The following is a 21443-nucleotide window of genomic DNA, read 5'->3' as shown; positions in this document are numbered from 1 at the left end:
GCTCCACTTAAATTTTTTTGCTGGCTGCTTTTACCACATCTGTATTTATTTTCTGAACCTTTGCATGTTCTCTTGACTGGAACTGGCAGCAAATAAAGCACTCTTAGCCAGGAGATGAACCTTATATTTGTAATTCTTTCCTGGCTCTGTCAGCATGGTTGGTGTTGCTGCCACTTCACGGCATTTTAACGCAATTCCTTGGATTCCAGTTTCATTTTCAACATGTTCCAGCACACACACACACACAAAAAGTCAACAGGCAGCTTTGTAATTTCTGCCATCTGACTCGTCTGGTCTGCAGGGATTATGGTGTTCCATCACTTCAAGCAAAAAGCCCATGCAGATACACACCTGCCATAAGTTTTGCACTGAAATGGTGACTCAATCTTTCAATGAGTGCACACAACCTACATCAGGTGGTGCGGCAGCCAGCGTCCTGACAGAGATAATAAGACACATGTACACTGGGCTGTGATGAAGAGAATGCACGCGTGCGTGGCTACGGCTGCCTGCCTGACTTCTGAAGCGCCCCTGCTACCTGGCAGCGTCCCACAGGATAATTTCTCTGATGCTTATTAAATTAACGGTCTTGAAAATTAATAGTCTAAGCTTGCAAGTACACAGCTACAGCCATTCCTGGGAGTGGCGGCGAGGCTTGGCTCTGGTTCAATAGCCAACGAGAAACATTTTTGTGTCCTTATTTGCTTGATGGGTAAGACTTAACTTGGGCCAAGAATCGTAAGCAAATTATCTTCCCCTACACACATTTTCAGTACACCTAACTCAGCACGGGCTGCTGGAAGAAAGTAATTGCAAAGCCGTGAACTGTCCTGACACAGTCCAAGTCAGATCTCCAAATGAACAGCCGCCAGATGAAACAAACAGCACATTACAGCTGCCAATATCAGTGCATTTAGATGTCACATTGTCATTGCACGTTAAGCCACATGGCAACTTTCTCCTCCTGCTTCTCACTTTTCTTTTGTCCAAGCAGGTGCCAGCTCCCCAGCCAAAATCTTGGTGAATGCAGGACAGAAAGGACAGGAATGGAAAAGCAGAGCCAAAGAGCCCTTCTTTCTTCCTGTCCTCAGTGGACATCCTAGCTGCTCTCGCTACTCCCATTTGGTTCCCAAGGTCTCCCTTTTACCTCCGAGAGACTGCCATGCCTCTCTCTCTCTCTCACCGCTTCTTTCCCAGCAACTCACACCTTGGTCTGCTTCCCCCCAGGCTGGTTTCCTTGCTTTTTAATCACTCCACACCTGATGTGGGTTGCTGGAGCACCCCTACACCAGCTAACCATAATCCATCTTATCTAATTACTGCCAAAGATCTACGAGTTCACGCTTCCCCAAGGGCCAGCCCCTCTGGCTCCACACACTCTCTTTTCCTCCTTGCAACGCCTGCACACACACGCACTTTGGCTTTCAGACAAAGCCCATTTCACCTTGGCACCAACGCTGCTCCAAGGCATGCCAACAACGCTGCTCCAAGGCGTGCCGACACTCCCTCCACCACAGCCTCTCAGAGGGGAAAAAGGAAAGCTGATGTGAGCATACACTTGCCCTGCTCTGTAAAGCCAGTGGCCACAGAAACACACAGCCCAGCCCTGCTGAAGTTGTTAGCTGGGGCACTGCTATCTCCAACCCCTTGGGGTTATGCTGAGATTCATCCCCCTGCACTCATGTGCTGCTGATTCACACCTACTGATGACTGGGCTTTAGCAGAAGGTTAGTTACTGCCCTTAATTAAAGTCTTCCTCACTGAAAGAAGGTCAAAGCTGTCAGACAAAAGGCACCAGTAAAACAAAAGACTAATTCTGTTTTCTTTTTCGGGTTATAAACCAAAAGACAGAGGGCAGCATCGGACTACTATGCATGTACCATTAGAGGAGAGAAAAAAAGGAAAATACATACGTACCAGGTATCTAGAGCTTCTGAAGACACTTGTGCCAGTAAAACATACCCCACACTCAGGCAAAATAAATGGGATTTGGAAACACGCTTGAATATTTTGCCAGAGTAGTACTTACAAAAATGAATCCCATCATCACGGTCTCATCAGGATGAACACCCAAATTTCAAACTTCAAGGTTAAAAAACCTGAAATGCAACATTTTGATATCTTCCCTCAAAAAAGCGGCAATGAGGTGAAGGCAGTGACAAGTTTGTGCTGTCGAATATTTTAAGAAATGCAACTGCATACCAAGGAAGATGCGTGGCATGATCACAAATTGCATGGCCACACCAGCCCTCGCCTCCGAGCAAAGCTGCACCCAGGGGCTGTGCTTGTGCAACTGTGCGTGAGCAGAGCACAGAGGAGGGCGAGACATCTCAGCAAAACAAGAAACACCCCCTCCCCCAGGCAGCTCGCTTTTAATTTCGTCTTTACAATTTTCACCAACATCTCTTTCATCTGAAGAACTTGAAGACAAACAAGTCAAAATTCATATTTTAATTTTATATATACATACACACACACGCAGCAATTCATCCTCAATACAGAAGACAAACAAAAGATTGGTGGCACAGTATCTTTGGAGATTTTTTTTTTTTTTAAGCTGTATCACACATCTGATTTTTATCTTTTTCATGGACTATAAAAGGCAGATACTTCTAATTCACAGAAGCCTCAGAGTGTGGATTCAGTGCTGAAGCCAAACACATCAGTCTCCTCCCCTCACTTATTTGCACATCTTTACCCACTGGAGACTCCATTTTGCAAGAGGTTTGGCGTCCTCATTTCTCCATGGGGCTCTAAGACGTCGTACCTCTCCCGTCACTGGGCCACCGCGGTGTGCCAGCACGGGAAGAGCTGCTGCGAGAGGGATGACTGGCGTGTCACTCCCCACGGGACATGGACCATTTAACAGATTTAAGACCAATGTTCTGTGCTCAGGAAACCTGACAGTTACTTTTTAAGGACGTTCTCACTGAGAATTGCAGTTTTATTTACACTCTAAGATGATGCCTAAAGCGGGGTGAAAAAAGAAAAAACCCAACCCTGTATGGTAACAGTTGAAATAGAAATCCCACAGAAATGACCCAGAAATGCAAGGCTGGCAGCTGAACAGACGGGCAGTGGCTTGACCAGCATGCCACAATTCACGTACTGCCCAGAGACCTGATGACACGAGTCCCGCCAGCGCCCACCGCACTACCGTACACATTCACATCGCAAAGAAAACACCACCCACAAAACCTTCAGCTCCTGCTCTGCTTTGCAGGTTGCATCTTGCTCAACTCTCTCTCCCAACGCCCTCCGGAAAAATAAGACAAAGCAAAAGCCTAACTAGCTCTTCTCTGAACAGCGAGGAAAGCTCATGAGCAAGTTCAGAGCCTGCTGCACCTCACGTGTAACAAGCAAAAAATTGCACAGATTGGAGCAACTTTCAGAAATACCTTTCAGCTGCCACAGACCACATACGGGCTGATACACGGCTTCAACTATTGAAAGAGAACAGAAAAAAGCTATCGGTTGGGATGCAGTTTGGCTGGCTCAACAGAAGCGGACAACATTGCTGTATTGCTATGATAGGAAATGCTGGACCCAAAGAAAACCTTAAGTTCAGCAATACTGAGTAGGAGAGGAGAAAAACCCAGTGGGAATTCCAGGAACCCTGTACCTTGACAAAACACATCGCAAACCAGCAGTGATCGCACGCTGCCATTGTAACATGCACGAGTCCTTGTTTCAGGAACGCAAAGTTTACAGAAACACATTCAGAAATGCTGATGATGGCCCAGGAACACTGTTGGTTTTGGGTAGTGACGGGGGTCAGTAAAAGTGCAATTAATATAAAGAAAGCACAGGCTGCCAATGGGCTATTTTAGTGTTTGGAGAGCAGCATAGGGCTGAGAAACTGCCAAAAATAACATTTGCCTTTGAAAAGGGTAAGCCAAGCCAAAGAGAGAAAGCAAGCTAATCTATAACGTGTAACAAACCTCAACTTAAACACAGTTGCAAAATTAGGTTTGGTCAATAAAGGCTCAATAAATAACCAAACTACAACAACAAAATATTCTTGGAAAACCACCCCAAAATATTTTTGACCCTTTTAGCCAAGGGGGGGCGCTGCCCCAGGGCAGAAAGATGAGCAGGATGGTCAAAACTTGCTGCAGCCCCATGGCCTCCTGCTCCCCCTTCTCACGCCCTGGCTTTTGGATGACCTCCCTGCTGGCACATCGCACGCCCTTCCTCTGCATCCCTCCTTCCACTCCCCATCTCCATTCCCACCTCCAAAACTAACCCTCCTTGCTTTTGCCTCAAGCAAGGAGTGTGTGAAACATACTTTTTGGGGCACAAGGGGGTAGGAAATGGTGGGTCAGAGGACGAGAGCGACACAGGAAAACCAGCTCCACCCTGGCCGGCAGACAGGACAGCTCGTGTCCAATTACCCCTCACGACCCACCGAAACCAGAACAAAATTCACAGATGCTTAATCCACATACGTATGTCCACAACCACAAGCTATCTTCCCGTCCTCTTTTCTTACCCTCCACGCACCTTTTAATCAGCCTGGGGCTGACCTGGTTTCATGCCACTTGAAACACTAATTGATGGCAGTGAATCGAGTCCCAGTCCCACCTCGCCTGAGCAAACACGCCACCGAGCTCCTCCTGTCTAGTCTGTAGCTAAAAATCCCAGCAGATGCTCATCTGGGTACATTTCGGTTTGTTTTTGTTTTGTTTTTTAACTAACTAGGTATTTTTTCCTTTTATTCATACTTCAATTCCAATTTTGCCATTGGGATTTTCAGCGTGCAGTGACCAAAAAAAGTCTACATTGCTATATATATCTGTAACAGCAACATATCTAGTGGGTATTAAAACAGGTTTCAGCATACCCTACAATTTACTACATTAGAAAACCACATCCATTATTAGCAACCATCTTAGGTGCAATGCCTATTGCAGAAAGGACCTGAATGATATGCATGAATTTTAGCACAATCGTGCACAGAGAGATGCAAAAACCATTCTTCCAAGAACAGTTACATTGCCCGACATAAAACAAAAAGTGGGAAAAGCCCCAAACAAGAGTAAGGCCATTGCAAAGAGACCACCCTGCTTAACCAATGAGAAGCAGAGCTACCATGGGGCATGAAATCCTGTGGGATTCCCTGAGGTGAATCCTCCTTGCAGCACTTCAGAAACGTATCCATGAACTCAACTTGAGCAGACCTTCCTCCCAGCACTGTGCCCTGCAACACCTTTGTGGCACACGCAAAGCAGCACGCTTCAACTGCCATTTGTGTGCCCTGTCTCCTTCTTTTCTTATTTAACTTGTTCAACTGCATGAAACCAACCCGTGGGATTTTCCGGTCAGCGAGTGCTCAGAGCCAGGCTCTGGCAGCTCTCAGAAGCTGACCCCAGCACAATCTTCCCTGAATCCCTTTCGGGAGGACAGGAGGCAGATGTCTTGAGGCGTGATCCTCCTGCCACTCTGAGCATCTAGATTTGCACCCATTCTTGTTCCTAAAGGAAAGGACAAGGGGCGATAAACAGGGGAGCAATTGAAACAGACATTTCTTGTATAGAAATTCATCCTTAAACCTCGTTCAGAAGGGAAACACTAAGACCATTCCGAGAGAAAAGGCAAATTACAATTTCTCTACAAAAAGCTGAGAACACGAGGACTCTTGCAACAACTCATAACACAGGCTACTTCATTTATTGTTTATTTCCCCATATGAATGAATCAACCATTTCGGAAACTCCATCACACACAGGGCAGGAAAAAAGTTATTAACAAGAGGGACATACATCCCCCAAATAAGCTTAAGGTGTACAGATTTATAATGGGAACCAAGAGGGAGGGGAGAGGACAAAACCAAAAACAAGGACATTGCAGTCAGACTTTTGACTTCCTGTTACAGAAGAAATCTTCATCTCCATGTAAGTGGGGCTTTCAGCTATTAAATAAATGGCATCTTAAAAATAGAACATTTGACAATTTCAACACGTGTATTATTTCTTCTAAGTAAATATTGCATGGAAATGATGCTGCTTTGCCACCATAGCTGCCTCCTCTCCTTCTGGGACTCAACCATCACCGCTGTTTTTTCTTGGATTCATGGTTTTCTTTCCTAATGGCAAATGCTATTTCCTCCACTGCTATGTTTTGGTTTGGGGGTTGTTTGTGGTTTGTTTTGGTTTGTGTTTTTTTTTTTTTTTTTAAAGGCCTGAACAGGCCCAAGTGAAAACAATGAGCATCTTTCCTAACCCTTTGCAGGCCTCTGACCTGGCTCAAGGTTGAAATATGATGGCGTTTTAAAAATTACCTATTATTTAAACAGTCTTCTCCATGACCTGAAACAAAACATAGCTTCCTGCTATGTAGCTTGGTATTGATGCTTCCACAGATCGCTTTTGAAATGAGAGCCTCCAAATAGCCCCCCACATGCCTTTGACACGAACTGCCCGTGATCTCCTTTCCTCCGAAGCCCATGGGACTTTGCCCTGGGACTGGGAGCAGCCCTTGCACAACCGCCTCCACATGGTAGCAGAGCGCATGCTGCCTTTTCCCAACCGTAAAGAAGCAAATGCCAATAGTTCATCTGCCTTCACCGGCTGTCTTCTTACCAACTTTGCTTGCCCGACACCCTTGCATTTGCTTTCCTAGGATCAGGACAACAGATTATCACTATCTGGGCAGCAAATTGACCAAAGGGCAGGTGAGGACAGGACCTGGTGCACCCGCGGGCTGCACCGAGTTGGAGGTAGGACAGGAGCAGTTGCACACCCTGCCTCGCGGGTTGCAGCAGGTCCCCCTGGGGCAGGCAAGCTGTGAGCAAGTGGCTCTCCGTTGGGAACCCGGCCTGGCAGCAGGGAGAGAGGTGGGTGTATGCAAGTGAAAGTACTGGGGGGGGGACACACTCATGTCCCTGCTTCACCTTACGCTTACCCCTAACACTCTGCTACGGTTCTGACAGACTCCGACAGCGGTCTTCAGGTTCAATAAAGCTTTTTTCTTTCCCTCCTCCCCCTCAGCTGGTGATCCTAAGAATAGCTTTGATTGAAGATAAAGTCAGAAGAAGGTATCGACCCTCTAGTCTGGAATTGAGCTCCAAAGTGCACATCAAGACTTCAGGCCAGCTGGCCATCCCTGCGCTTCCTGAGAACAAAACAGTTAATGCTGAGCCCCTCTCTGCCCCTGGCTTACTCAGAGCAGTCTCTCCCCCAGGGAGAAGGAGCACAAGTGAAGTTTGATAGGTAAAACGGGGAGGGGGAGGACATGGACCTTTCTTCCACTGGTTAGGACAGCTTATCCCTGAAATGCACTACGGCTTTTAATAAAGTGAACATAAAAGGACAGTCCCTTGAAGGTGCGGGAAGACTAAGGCAGGATCCCAGTGGTCTAAGTTGCAGATTTCTAAGTTGCTGGGCCCATGCTGTAGTTTGGTTGAGAAAGAGCAAGTGAGTTATCTCCCACATGAAGGATGCCCTACTTTGGTACCAAATCCTGCTCTTAGATATTCACCGAGACCAGCAATGGTTGCAGGCAAATATCCAAACGCAACATTTGTCTTATGTTCCACATTCAGCCACGTAAACAGAAGCGATCCCTCCCCATGTAACCTCTCAGACTCAGAACGATGTCCAAGCAACCACGGTGACCCAGTACAGCTGTCCACCCCCACCCATTGAAGCGACAATAAGCAACCGGACAAGGAATCCTCAGTGTGAGCAATGTCCCTCCACCACAGAAGAGGGGTAGAGCTGTTTCCAACCATACCTGGTCATTTTGGCACCCCAGCTGTGTTTGGCTTACAAGCCTTAAACCAAGCAAGACCCTAAGTAACATAGTTCGAGTGCTAAGGGCATGTGTGTGCACGAGTGTGTGGCAAGGAGGAGGACCAGAGCAGCAATGACTTAAAAAGTGAACTTGCAGCGCTGAAGGCAGTGGCTTCCCCCAATTCTCAGGACAGCAGCTGGTTGACAAATGCAAGAGGGTTAGGTTGGAAAGCTGGCAAGGCAGACCAATTTGCTGTTTTTACTGTAACATAATGCTGTTCAGTGCTGATGAGGTTGCTACTTGCCATCTGAGGAACAAAGACACCAAAGATTGCATCCGTGCTTGCAAAAACACTTCTCTGACATGTCTTCTGGGCACACAACTGTTGTGGACTGTGGGATGTTGCGTAATAACGTCTGGAGGCAGATTTCCTTCTTGTCGGCACTTCTTCATGTGTGATTATTGTCCTGCTGGTTATTCGTAATAGAAATGTTTATAGACCATCAATACATCGAGCCATTCAGACAATTTATTGCACTTTGTCGTTTTAAAGGAAGGTGCCATCAACATCGAGGCTTTCCTCCATCTCTTCTTTTTCAAGGCAGCAAAGCGCTACCCTACAAACACCATTCAAAGTTTTTCCAGTGTAACCAGATCCATTCCACCTTAACTTATTTTCCCTTGCAGGTGCTTTGTATCCAACGATTCAACAAGTCAGACTGTTTCTGAGGCTTCAAAAGTGCAAAAAAGTTCAAGGTACTTAACCACCTGGAGCACCAGTTAAGGCGTATTTGTTTCCAGTCTCAGCCACTGTAAACCCTGTCTAGTGTAGCGTACCAGTTCAGTCATGCTACTGTTCAGTGCCAGAGCGCACGTCGCTGTGCCGAGTTCAGCAAAAAACTCTGGAAAAAGGGTAGGGAGAGAGAAAACATGTGGTTGGTTTCACGTAACAGGCATGTCTGACAGGCAAGGGGGCAGCAAGGAGCGACAACAGCAGCACACTGTCAGCCGGCAAGTCCCATTAAACGCATTAATGCAAAGAGCTCAGCAACATTAGAAGGCTGGGAAGCATACCAAGCACACGAGGCAGGGCACATGAGAGGAAAACGTACTCACACACACCTGCATACACTGAACTGCCTCCCCAACCGCTGGGTTTAAAGGGACGTCGAGACTCCATGGTAGGTGGGCAAAAGTTTGGGTCTTCACACATGTGCTGTGTGCTTCCCCCAGATTTTAAACAGGCCAAATTCGAGTGTCTTTCTGAGCAATGCCCAGAAGCACACACAGCTGTCGTTGGACTGGTCCCTCTCCTTCATCCATCCTCAAACGTCGAAGGCATCATGATTTCTCAATTGAGCAGGTTTAAAAATTTGGATAGCTTGGCAGGCTATACAGCTCTGATTTGAGTTGCTTACAGCTGGGCACATCAGGCAGATTTAACAGAGTCCTATCCTGCCACCAAATTCAGGCAACGTGCTCCTCCTCCGGCACAGGCAGAAAATGGATCTTGCAGCATATCTGAACCTGCCGGGAGGTGCTGGCAGGCTAAATGCCCTGCTCTGCGCTGGCAATCATCTCGGCAGGTGACAGTGAGTTACAGGAAATTATCACACCTTTCCAAGACATTGCTGCGTGACCTGCCTTCCAGCAACACGGGCTCACCCCAGTCCCTCCAGCCTCAATCGTCTTGCCAGATACCTTTTGAGAACCTGGCCATTCTCAGCTCTACTTTTTTACACACAAAGATTGAACCTGGAGGCTGAAAATTTCTGCTTGGCTGTGCAAGGAACTCTTCAGAAGCAGAGAAGACAACGCTTTCCTTCTAATACTTTCCAATTCAGAAGCAGAAAACGCATTTCCCCTGATTTTCCTTCTTTTGTTTACAAAATGGGTATCCATTCCCTTCATGGGGAACAGAAGAGCTGCAAGCAGAGACGAGGAGTCCAAACTCCCTGCCTGAGCAAACAGAAGTTAATCTGATCTGTGACCACAGCACCACGTGAAAGGAGAGTGACTTTACATGCACACATGCAACCTCTGCTCGTCATTGCTGTGGAACATCAGAGGCCAGAAGGCAACGTGTTACAGCCTCATGATCTGAATTACGCACTGCTCTGAAGTGAGGAGCTGGGTCCTGCACTGGAAGCACCTAGTTTTGGACCCGCCAGAAAGCACCTCAGCACAAGTGCCTTGGACATCAGTTATAACTAACTGCTTTCCACTAACTTCTCCATTTAAGGGAACTTGATAGCTGAAGGCCACTGCTCTTTCTTCTTCTTCTTAAGCCCTATGAATTGCATAAAAGAATCAAGGATGTGGCCTTTTCAATAGTTTTAGGTACTCACTCTCTGTACCTCTTAGAACCTGTACATTACACCAAATATCAACAAATATCAGAACTGGAACTCCTCCACCGTCCTGAACAGTGACAGCAAATGCAAAGCCTACAGGAGTATTTACTCTTCTCCTGCACAGATCCACTCCCTTGAGAGTATTTACTGCAACACAGAGCAGGTTTTGAATTTACTCTTGATTGATGAAAGATTGTGCTCAGGCTGTCCCTCCTACAGGTCTTCCTCCATGACTCATTCCTCTGGCTTACCAGCAGTATCCACTGAGCCTTCTGTGTGACAGTCTTTTATCAGCCTTTTGAGGACATAATCCAAAATACTACACATGAATTGCTGCTGCGAGCACAGATTTGCTCACAAGACAGCCAACAACTGGAGCTACTTTATTCAAAGGTGACTTGCAAAGCCTTTTGAATTTCAGCAACTGCCTCATTAGCATGAGTACTTTTACAGCCTTCCAACAATTCAGCCAGGCGCATCATGGTTACTTTCTTTTGCAAGTTTGCCAACAGACCGTGGCAATACGTCCCTTTGCCCACAGTAGCTCACAAAACTTTGTGTTTGATGAAAAATGACACTGCAAATGCCACGTGGGATGGCAGGTTATAGAACTGCACCCACTCTAGGGCTTTTGCTTACTCACCACTGCTTGTACCACAGGACAATACAACTTTTTTATTAACAAAACTGTAAAATAAAAAAAGTAGCAGCAATTTTAGGAAATGCTACCGGCAAATACTGGTCACGTGCCCAGCAAGGACTCCAATTCAAGTGCTGCTCAGATCCTCTGTTCGAGAAGCCAGTTTCACCGTTTTCAAGACAAAAATACCTGGAAGTTTGACAAACAAACTAAAACACAATGCTACAGGCCAAAAAGCTGTTTTTATAGAAAGTGAACCGACTCAGAAAAGCTCTGCGCCCCAAAGGGAAAAAGAAACAGCAAAAAACCCCTTACGCTTCTTGTGTTACCATGAAGCAAGTTGGCTGGTTTCCTGCATTTGATACCCTCATCCCTTAGCTCTTAGACGTTTGAGGATGCCAAGACAACCTTTTAATTGGAACACTCCTCAATATATCACCATCAAGTATCTCTGCCAATAACCTGCCAATATGCCATAGCTGTCTATTTCAACATATTTAATGCTTTGATCTTTAGGTATGGTGTTTGCTCCGTTGAGTGTTAGGATTTAAGCGAGAACATACACATAACCACAACACACAAGACAGAAAAGCCAGAAGGCAAAAACTTACCCTTATTCTTCCTGGCCAGTGCATCAGCCTGTTCCCAAATATGACACGCATAGAGGATACAGGAAGTGATGTTGACATAGGAAGAGGTGATGCTTGGGATATTATAGGGGACAGTGATTGAAGAGCCAATGCTGTTGCCACTGCAGTTGCTAGCATTCGATCCCGGCTGAGAACTCACAGAACCGGCAGGAGAGGACATTGGAGAAAGAGCAGAAGGCATGCCTGTGCTTCTGCAGGAGAAAGAAACACCATCGTGAACATTTAACTTCAGAGTTAAAAGCCTTGCCACGAGACTATCTTATGCCAGGAGCTATCCGCTATCATCCAGGCCTGCAGTATGGAGCGGAGGATTGAAAACTGAGATGTGTTCAGCAACATAACAAGTAATTGTCCTTCAAGTGCAAGGCCAAGTTTTTTGAAGTGATTTGCAACTCTAAGGACTCCTCTTGACAAAAGAAAATGCAGAACCAGACATCAGAAAGGGCCATCCATACCTTCCAAAATCTACACCTATTTGTGGAAGCCTTCACCAGATTATCTGAGTGTTTTCTTTCTAACGACTTCCATTTCAGGCATGCTGAAGCTCACCACTTACAGAGGCTGGAGCTTTCTGACAGCTAGTCAAAGCAGCCAGGTCAGCCTACCCACACTTATTTATAGATGTAGGGAAGCTACATGCAGTCAGCTGCCCGCCTTCCAGACACAGGCTGGCTTCGTCACATCACTTCACCCCCACCACTTCTACCAACTTAACTTTTAGTACCTGGTATGAAAGGGCTTCCACCACTGCTCTTGGGAGACCATTTACTTCCCAATAAACTATATTGTGCAAGGCAGCAGAAAAATAACTGGAATTTCAGCATTGATATTAAAGACCAAACAACCCTCTCTCAGCTGCAGAGTTTAAAAGGGACAGACGTGGAACCAGGTAGCTATCTGCCAAATGCAATTACCACAGCACACAGAAAAACTCTTTCTTACTCATTGTTGTAAAAACACAGGCCCAGTCTGCAGGGCATCAGGTGAAACACTGTTATGTGACAGCTTGCCCTATGCTTTTGCTGCCACAGACACAGCAACGCTGCTGTAGATACATAGAAAGGACAAAACGCTCAATAACTCATAAATTAGAAAATTAGTTTCTTTTTCTTAATTAGTGACTAAGCTAAAGAGACAAATATTGAAGTATCACCTCAAAGTTATGCTACCCCAGGACGAAGGCATAATCATACTGGACAGTGGCCAGGGAGATGGGGATGCTATCCCATTAAGTCTCAAGGGATCTCTAACAGAAAAAAGATGACAACAGGGGCTTTGAAACAGCATAGTGACGATACCTTCCTTGCTCTGATCTGCTTATCTGGTGGAGAACTGCTCTTCTTGATATGCTGTAACTCTGGACCTCATAACACAAAAACAACCCCTTTCCAACGAGAAAAGACAGGAGAGAGAGAGAAGAAAAATACTCATGCCCCCTAACAGTGTGATTTCAGGTGGCAAGAAAGAGCGAGAGGTGAGGCGCTCTCAAATGCAGTTAGCAACTCAAATATTCCGGCTATTGTTTTCACTCACACCCTTACAGACGCATGACAACATATGTATTTTTAAATCTTACCTTGCAACACATGGAGAAGGTGCTTGTGTTACTCTGGAAGAACTCTGCAGCAAGGAACAGAACTCTTGTTAGATTTGGGCTATTCGGCCAACGTCAGTAACTGCCGCAGCCATTCAGCTGGCAGATTGGTAATATCTGTGCCCTACCTTAAAGTGGTCCTTCAGGATCCTGGAATACTTGATTGCAGTGTCTTTTTTGTAACGAAACATTGCCATGTGCAGAATGGACTGGCAGCGCATGCTGTGAACAGAAACACACCCAAGCGTCAGTGTTCATGCTCGCTGCTGCCTGCTCAGCAGTCATCAGCCTTGTGGGACAGAGGCAGGCACACATCAGCCGTACTGCAAAGTCAAGAAAGCTCAGAATTTCTCCTCCTCCTGCTCATCTTAAAAAAGGACCCTGTGAAAAAATCACAAGGCGAAAAAACAACACAAAACAAAACAAGGGCGGGCCATGTCTGGTGTTATATTCAAACAGGTGCCCGACCTCTTATAGGTGCAACAGGCCCGTTAAACCCCTGTCCAGAAGTGCCTCAGCTATGTTCAGTGACAGCTTCAGTTACATGGCTCAAACACGGGCAGCCAAATTGCATTCTTTCACCTTAGGTGAAAGCCTTTGTGTGCTCTCAGGTTACCAGCAGATCAAATTTTAGAGCCTGTGCCTTCCACATGTGGTCCCTTGTGATAACGTGGCGCACTTTAGAGATGTTCCAGTTCATTCTGGTTTTTATTCTGTGGGTTTTTTCCCTTGTGGAACTCTGATTCCCATTTAACTCATTCCTTTGCCCCTGAAAGTAATGGGTCTTTCACTCTATCGAGTCTAAACACAGAATAGGAAGGCAGAGAAAAACAGTTACAAACCAAAACACGGCAAAGATTTTTTCATGTGAAGATGCTGAGGAGTCCGTAAAGGATTTCAATGTCATGATGAATCTAAGGAAACAAAAAAAAACAGAATCTTGTCAGCCATCAGTGCTCTGAAGTCCTGCTGTTTATGAAAAAACAGCGCATGCCGTTATCTCTAACATCAGTCCAAAAGTCATGAAACCTAAACCTGCCTTGACTTCTTAAGTCCTGGCACTGAGTGCTTTGTATGATCTTGAGCAGAGTACTGTCTCAGAATGCGTTGTTTTCCACGCAGCACGAACAGATGTGACCCCTTATGCGACCCACTCTCCTCTTACAGTGATTACACGCTAACTTACAGGCCTGGGACCCAGAAGAGGTGCCCCTACTACTGAAGGTGAAATATTAATTCAATTGTTTCTGGACAAGACAGACATCTTAGTCGAAATGTTTCTTTTGGCTAACAACAAACAAGCAAGTCTCCTTTATGAAAATAAAGCAACAACAGCATCTTGGAAATACAGTCCATCAAGACCACAAAGCAAACAATGTAATTTAAAAAGTTTGAAGTCTACCACAAAAAAAACCAACCCCGACAGCTGTTTCAGCTCTAAGGGAAGAAGTCAAATCAGCTCTCAAAAACACTCATATAACCTGTAATTTCGGTATGAATAACCGATACCTGCCTCTTTTCTACCCAATACATGGTTGCTTGGGTTGTGCTGCTTGTATACGTCATATTATCTACGTGCATCTACAATGGCTGTGAAACTAAATGGGGAAGGTTGCTAAAAGAAACCTCAATAAAGTGTACTAGTAGAAAGACACATGGGAGAAACCAGCAAAGTCTGCCTTCAATCAAGCTACAAGACCTTTGGGACACAAACTGTTCTTCCACATGCTATATCTTTGCTTTGCTTTTTTTTAATTTAAATACTACTGAGCTCACATGCAAAAGCAACTTCAGACCTGTATAAAGTAAAAACTCCTTCATGGCCTTGATTGTCATAACCAGCATCCTCTGGTGTACCTCAGCTGCAAGGCTCAAATGCTGAGGAGGACACGGTGCCTACTTCTTCTGATAAGCAATGCTGAAGCACTTCAAAGGATTTGCCTCTGATGCCTCCGGATGGTCTTTCTCGTGCTTGTACAGCAACCTGAACTCTGCTCCATGGTGGGAATCCAAACTGGCCACAGTTGCAAACAAGCAATGCAAGTAACCCTTCCCCTCCAAACACGCTGCCTAACCATCGCACTTTGAAAACCGCTTACTTGATGAGATCTATGGTGCCGCTGAATAGGCTGTGAGCTGATTTTGGTGCTGATGCATCCGATTCCAAGGCAATCCCATATTCAATGAAGGAGAGGGCAGCATCTAGGTACTGAAAGGCCCTTCCAGTCTTGTCGGTCTATTGGGAAGAAAATTCTCATTTTTAGACTAAGACAAAAACTACTTCTCTCAAGTGTACCTGATTTCCTTTTTTCTCCCTAGTTAGGCAGGATTTCAAGAAAGAAAAAGATGCAAGTCGGGCCTCCAGGAGATAATTAAAGGGTTCTCAGCAGTAGCCCTAATGTGGGCCCAGTCATCAGCTTTGTGTGCTCTGGCTATTTGTATCTCTTCCTCTTGCTCAATGTTTTCCTCCAGTAATTCACCATCTTCACTTTTCTTGGATATTATTTTCTGCTCTTGGAGGCCTGCCTCATGAAAGGCAGATGAGGCTTTTCCTCTGCAGTATTCCCTCACTTCGTTTTCACAAGTAAATGACAATTAGCAAATGTACATTATCTGACTGAGCCATAATTAGCAAAAAAAAAAAAGCGCTCATTCATACACACTGTTAAACTGCACACAGTGGAGAAAGTCAGTCCCATTCCACAAAGGGCACTTCCAAGTCTTGTTCGCCAGCAACACAATTACTGTCAGGATCCTGATGTTTCAGAGTAAACTGTCTTAAAACTAACTGTTCCTTGTATTTTCCAAGGACTTCGTGATAGCTCTGCGAAGCAAACAGGCCTGCTAACCTCAGGCAATGTCAATTCCAAATCCCGTTCTCCAGGCATATTCCCTAGATGTCTTTACAACAAAGGGAAATGTCTGAACATTTGGCAAATAAAGACAGCCTCCCCACATATAACTTGAACGTACTCCGAGTATGGAAGTAATGTTAGCGAGCGAATCTTATTCACATGCACACAGGTATTTGGTCCGAATGCAAGAGAAGGTTAACATTTTAGCACAGGGCCAGGACTTACCATTGCATCAGCTTTGTGCTTCAGCCTCTTGGCCTCTTCTATGTAGTATTCTGTCGGATGCTGTCTGAATTGGGGACAGAGAGTGGAAAAACAGAAAGCAGAGAAAAAGGGGGGGATAATTATCAATTTTACCTTCAGATCTATAGGATGCTATGAGTCCAAACATCGTGTTTTGGTAAGCCTGTTACAGTCTTATCAAACACACCTTACAATTATGATAATCACTAAATGAATGTTGTCTGCCTGTTCAGAAATACGCAGCAGCTGAACGCACAGATAAAGTTAATTGATTTCTTAAAAAATGTATGTTAGAATGACATTGAAAACTTACATTTTGAAATAAAAATCCACCAGAAGTTAGGTTACTATGAGGCCAAGTTTACTTCTTTGCTCCCATGGAAAGACAGTAGTTGAGGAACGGCAGGATATCACACAAGTACAATACCACAAACACATTCTGATTGAAACATACAGTAAACTCTGCAGTACCACACTGTCATCTTGGACCAAGAGAGCTTGCATTCGAGCTATTTGCTTACAAGACATACGGTCACCAAGGCTTCTACAGGTCTTGGGTCTCAATCATGACACACATTTCTGTGCACTGGGATAATCTATTCACCGTGCAAATGGCACACAGCCACCTGTACACTAACGAGTGAGTCATGCCCTCTCAAGATAAAGTCAGCTGCCTGCCCAGCACCTTGTCACAGAGGAATTTGCCGCTTGCCAAGAAACACATAAATCAAAACCCATCACTTGTTGGCAGGCATGAGACACCTCTCAGAGTTAAAAAGTACCTAATTTCCAGAGTAGCTTCCCTCAAGCCAAGAACTGTTGTAATGAGACCTTTGCTTTGTGGGGGGTGGAGTAAGTCCCAGGCATGAGAAGACAGTACAGGGCAGGTCTCAGACATCTCTTCCTCTCTCTTTCCTCCCAAAAGAAGGGCTCATTAGGAAGCAGAAGCCAGGGCGGCTGCAGGGCCAGGCTTGCCTGGTGTCTTCAGAAAGTACAGACAAGGGGTGTAAAACAACAACTTACTCTTCAAAGTTGAGTTGAGGTCTCCTTGACTTGGAGGTACCATTCGTCAAAGAAGGCACTGGGAAAGGATTTGTGACATCCCCTACAGATCCCTGAAAAACAGAGCAGAGATAAAGCTGGTTAGAGAGGTACATCTAAATCAATTCCAAAGCCTGGCTTTCCTAAATTTCAAGAGAAAATATTTAGTTGTCCCAGGCACAGTTTACTCTCCAGGTTCTCACCATCTTCTTACCTTCTTCCCCAGCACCCCATCCAATAACAGAAATAGAAACTTGGCTTCTTACCTGACTGCTAGTAAGGCTTAATACCTCTCAAACTTTTCCCAAGCATTGAGAAATTAAGTCACAGGTTTGCTTGCACAATGGCTAAGACAGCAGTAAGGCTGCAAGCAGCACATTTTTCATGGCCACTAGCCAAGGCTGGAATGGGTAATATCCATTCACACTTATTCCAGCTTAACCACACAGCAACTGTTGATTCTCTGTTACTAACTCCGTTATCAGGAAAAAGCAAGCAGTTAGAAGCCAGCTAATACAGTGTGCAGAATCTGGCCTAACACACACAACAACAGACTAGACCACACACCCCCAGCCACCAGAAAACAGGAATATAATTGAATTTTCTAATAAAAAAATGCAAAGATCCAGCTGCAAGGATCATTAATAATTTTGTAAGCAAGCCACAAAACCTTATATCCAAGCTGCAGCCAAAACCACGGGTTGCTTGTTTCTTACTTTGAAGCAATCCACTCCTTTCTGTAAACACACTTATTTTTACGCCAATATTGTACTTGCAGTCGCCTACAGTCAGAAACGGTTACTACCATAAACATGATTCTCTTGCCTTGGGTTTTTACACGGTCATCCCTTTACACTATTGTTCACTGGTGAAATGAAAACAGCTGATGGAAAGTCAGCAGAGAAGTTACAATGCAGGCTTTCGGGCTAGCAACATATGGTCCCAGACAGCCATTAAAGGAGCAAAATTGCTTCCAAGAGCTTTCTTTGGTGGCTCATTTATCTTCCTTCCTTTTTAATATCCTCAGAGCATATTTCTAAAGACAATCACACAGCACTCACGACTTGCAGGAAACATCCCACCAGTTATAATGGATACCTACTTCGATGCCCTTTGGCAATTCAGCGTGATTTCTCTCCACTTTCTTGTGCTTGGAGAACAAAGGATCCTTGTGGTCGCTCTTGTTCCTGGCAGTGTTATCCATGGCAGGCAGCTCACCAGTCTCACTTCTGGGTCTCTTCTGGGCCATCTTGGTTGACTTTGGTGGAGGATGTGCAGGAGACATGGGTGGCAGAGGTGGCGGTAGCAGGAGATCTCTCTTCTGGTTTTCAAGTAAAGCTTTTGGTGCTCTGGAGATGGGAAGCGAATTCAGCAATTGGGATGAATATGGTGTACATATAACGTAGGTTTTTTTTAAAAAACTTAGTTACTTCATGTACCAATTCTGTTTAAATTTCTCTGGAAGTATAAGAGGACTTGTTAACATAAAGAATCAAACAAAAGCAAAATGAAACTTCAGGGATTTCATTGTGCATTAGATACCACATCCTCAGCTGCCAACACCACACAAGAAAGTTTCTTTGCAAGTAGGAGTAAGATTTGTCCTTGGAGTAAAGACTTGCAACCAGAATATCAGGATGTTGCAAAAAAGGCATCCCTCCAACACAGCCTCTTTTCACTGAAAATGGGAGAGGGGTAATAACAGCAACTAAAATCCCTGGGACAAATCACACAACAAGGCAAATGAATTGCAGCACTGACTCTCTCTCCCCATTATGCTAGAAGATATCTTCTATGGTCAGAAATACTCACCCTGACACTTGATCCTGTATATGCTTTGACCGAGTTTAACTGAGTTGTTCCTTTAAGACTTGCCAGCTCACCCACACAACACTTATAAAGTTGAGAGGATTCAGGTGAGAGAGACTTAAAATGCTGTGCTTTATAATGGCAGAGGCTATCACATTTAATAACACGGTGGCATATCAGTTTTGTGATCATCCGGAGTTAGGATTACCAGGGAACTCTGGCAGCTTTAAGCAGCACCAGGTAGCTCTAAACCTTGTTTCTCTACTGCTCACTTACATCGTTTTTATCCAGCTTCTCAAAGTTTCCAGGAAAACACCGAACAGTGGATCCCAACTCATGGATTGCAACATCAGAAGAGCAGGAAATTAAGTTAAACCCAGTGAGAAGACCGAAGCATGACATTGCACATCTTGCTTCATTCTGCTGTGCACAGGACAGTCCTCTCCTGCCTTCCACAACCCACTTTTCCCATGGTACAGTCCCTACTCGCTGCACACATGCTCCCCAGCTTCCCTACCTTGGTACAGCTCTCTCCCCAAAAACGCATCCTTATCCTTCCCACTCTGCAAGCCAGAACACGGCTAAAAGGGGTGCTCATTTTCACTGAGCAAAAGGGAGGAGTGAACCCCAGAATTAAAGCCCTTCTGTATCCCTTCATACAACTAAATGTTAGCCCCAAAGTCTCAGTGCTTTAAGAGCACGTCAATGTTTTCTCTGCAGAAAAGCAGTTTAGTCGTATTGTCAGGACACAAACCTCAACGCTACATACCAATCCAATACCTCCAATTCAAGCAACAAGCAAGCAGGAATTGATCGCAGTGCCCCGTGACTGATGCATGAGCCTCCCCTCTCAGGGACACTGCCCATTTGAAGACATGCTCCTAGAAGCATTAGCTCTAGCAAAGAGCTAGCCAAAATGCTGGCAGTACACTGGTATGCAAATTATGGGTTAAGTTTCAGGAGACGTACCAGAAGCACTGCAAATGCTATGCTGAATAAATGAGAAATTCCTGGCCATGAAGGCCATCTGAAATTCCACAGTTTCATGATTCAAAAGGCATGCTGGCTGTGTGTCCATTAGGTCACATACAAAAAAGACAAAGACAACGAGATGATTTTGGTGGAAAAGGGAAAGGCTCCCTACCCTTACTCACCTATACATACAACTCTGTTTTCTGGATTGGGCTTTGTGCGTTTCACCCATATACAAATTTGGGCCAGTCACTGCAAAAAGCTTATTGGCTCTGCATCATGTTGGTTTAGTTAGAGAAAGGGGGAGCTGCACACCTATGTGCTTCTGAAGCATCCCAGTTTAGCAGCCTCACACGGCAGCAAGGGAAGAAACCAGAGTTCTGCAATGTCCATCACATCCACCTCTGTGTTGTCAAGCTGGGAGAAGACAGGTCCCACCTAGCACAGACACCGTGTGCACCAGCAGCCAGCCGATAAGTACAATTCAAAGCCTGTCACTGGTGACAGCAAAAGCAGCTGAGGGAGCAGACAGTATCAGCATTGACACATGACTTTTTTCTTTCATCAGAACCTGTCCAACTAAGAAAACAGCAACAATCACCAAGTCGAAATTTATGGACATTCAGTTACACTTAGCAGAATATCCTTTCCCAAGAGGCTGCCAGAACTCTCTCTGCTCAGTCATGGGAACGAGAGTCATGACTTCAGGGCTACACTTTCAGCTATTTCACCTGTTTGCGGCAAGAATCTGATCAAGCAACTCAACTTGTCTGCACCTCGGTTTCTCTGTGTGCAAAACGCGTTCACCTCATCTTCTCACCTTACAAAGGCTAAGAGCTTTAAATGCATGTGAAGTACCACGAATCTGACAAAAAGCTTTCTGCTGCTTCTCATGCAGTGAGAGCACAAACTTCCCCAAAATAAGTATGACAGCAGAACCCAGAATGAGGAAGACATGGGCAAAGAAAAAGAAGTTCGTAGTATCATAGAATGGGTTGGGTCGGAAAGGACTTTTAAGGATCATTTAGTCCAACTCCCTTTTTAAAACCATTTTAAGGCTAATTCCATTTCTCATGAAAGCAGAAATAACTGATGCTTGAACTCTTAAGTCTTACTCACCTAGAATCACAGAATAGTTTGGGTTGAAAGGGACCTTTAAAGGTCATCTAGTCGACACTTTCCCCCTCTCCCCCCGGCAGGGACATCTTCAACCATCTTCAACCTCTTGCCATCCCCTGAAACCCCTAAACTATCATGCAGAACAAGCACATGCTACTCCCCACAGAACAGCTGCCACCTCCCAGATCATCTAGGGCAATCGTCTGCTGACAGATTACCACCATGGTAGTTTGCAGAAGGGAAAACGACTCCTGCATCCCGCAGGCAGGCAGTCTACCACACTGTTTGTAACTCAAGCAATGTAAAATTCTTTTGCACTGATTTGTTTCCTGCATCTGGTCTGAAAGACAGCAGTGCAAATGGTTGCCTACCAGCTTAGAAGGAAAAGCAGCATGGGCATAACTGGCAACTAAACTTCTTGCAGCATAAACA

General features: G+C 45.2%; 2 protein-coding genes across 2 annotated transcripts in view; one reads left to right on the top strand and one right to left on the bottom strand.

Annotated features, from left to right (window-relative positions):
- LOC309670951 (kelch-like protein 8) overlaps nt 1-21443 on the top strand; it is a gene marked incomplete at its 5' end in the record, with an annotated part of 421963 nt that overhangs the window by 369619 nt on the left and 30901 nt on the right.
- Nucleotides 8274-21443, bottom strand: part of LOC309671213 (AF4/FMR2 family member 1-like) — a gene marked incomplete at its 5' end in the record, with an annotated part of 32491 nt that continues 19321 nt past the window's right edge. Inside the window, 9 exons of the mRNA XM_082482418.1 lie at nt 8274-8636; nt 11340-11569; nt 12955-12998; nt 13101-13194; nt 13815-13886; nt 15072-15208; nt 16053-16116; nt 17094-17185; nt 18214-18460. Coding sequence (XP_082338544.1) covers nt 8515-8636; nt 11340-11569; nt 12955-12998; nt 13101-13194; nt 13815-13886; nt 15072-15208; nt 16053-16116; nt 17094-17185; nt 18214-18460 — 1102 coding nt within the window. The 3' untranslated portion in view covers nt 8274-8514. The remainder of the gene's footprint in view (nt 8637-11339; nt 11570-12954; nt 12999-13100; nt 13195-13814; nt 13887-15071; nt 15209-16052; nt 16117-17093; nt 17186-18213; nt 18461-21443) is intronic.

Source organism: Vanellus vanellus (assembly GCF_965231255.1).
Source record: "Vanellus vanellus genome assembly, chromosome: 4".
Taxonomy (NCBI): Eukaryota; Metazoa; Chordata; class Aves; order Charadriiformes; family Charadriidae; genus Vanellus; species Vanellus vanellus.
This window is presented reverse-complemented; position numbering and strand designations above follow the sequence as displayed.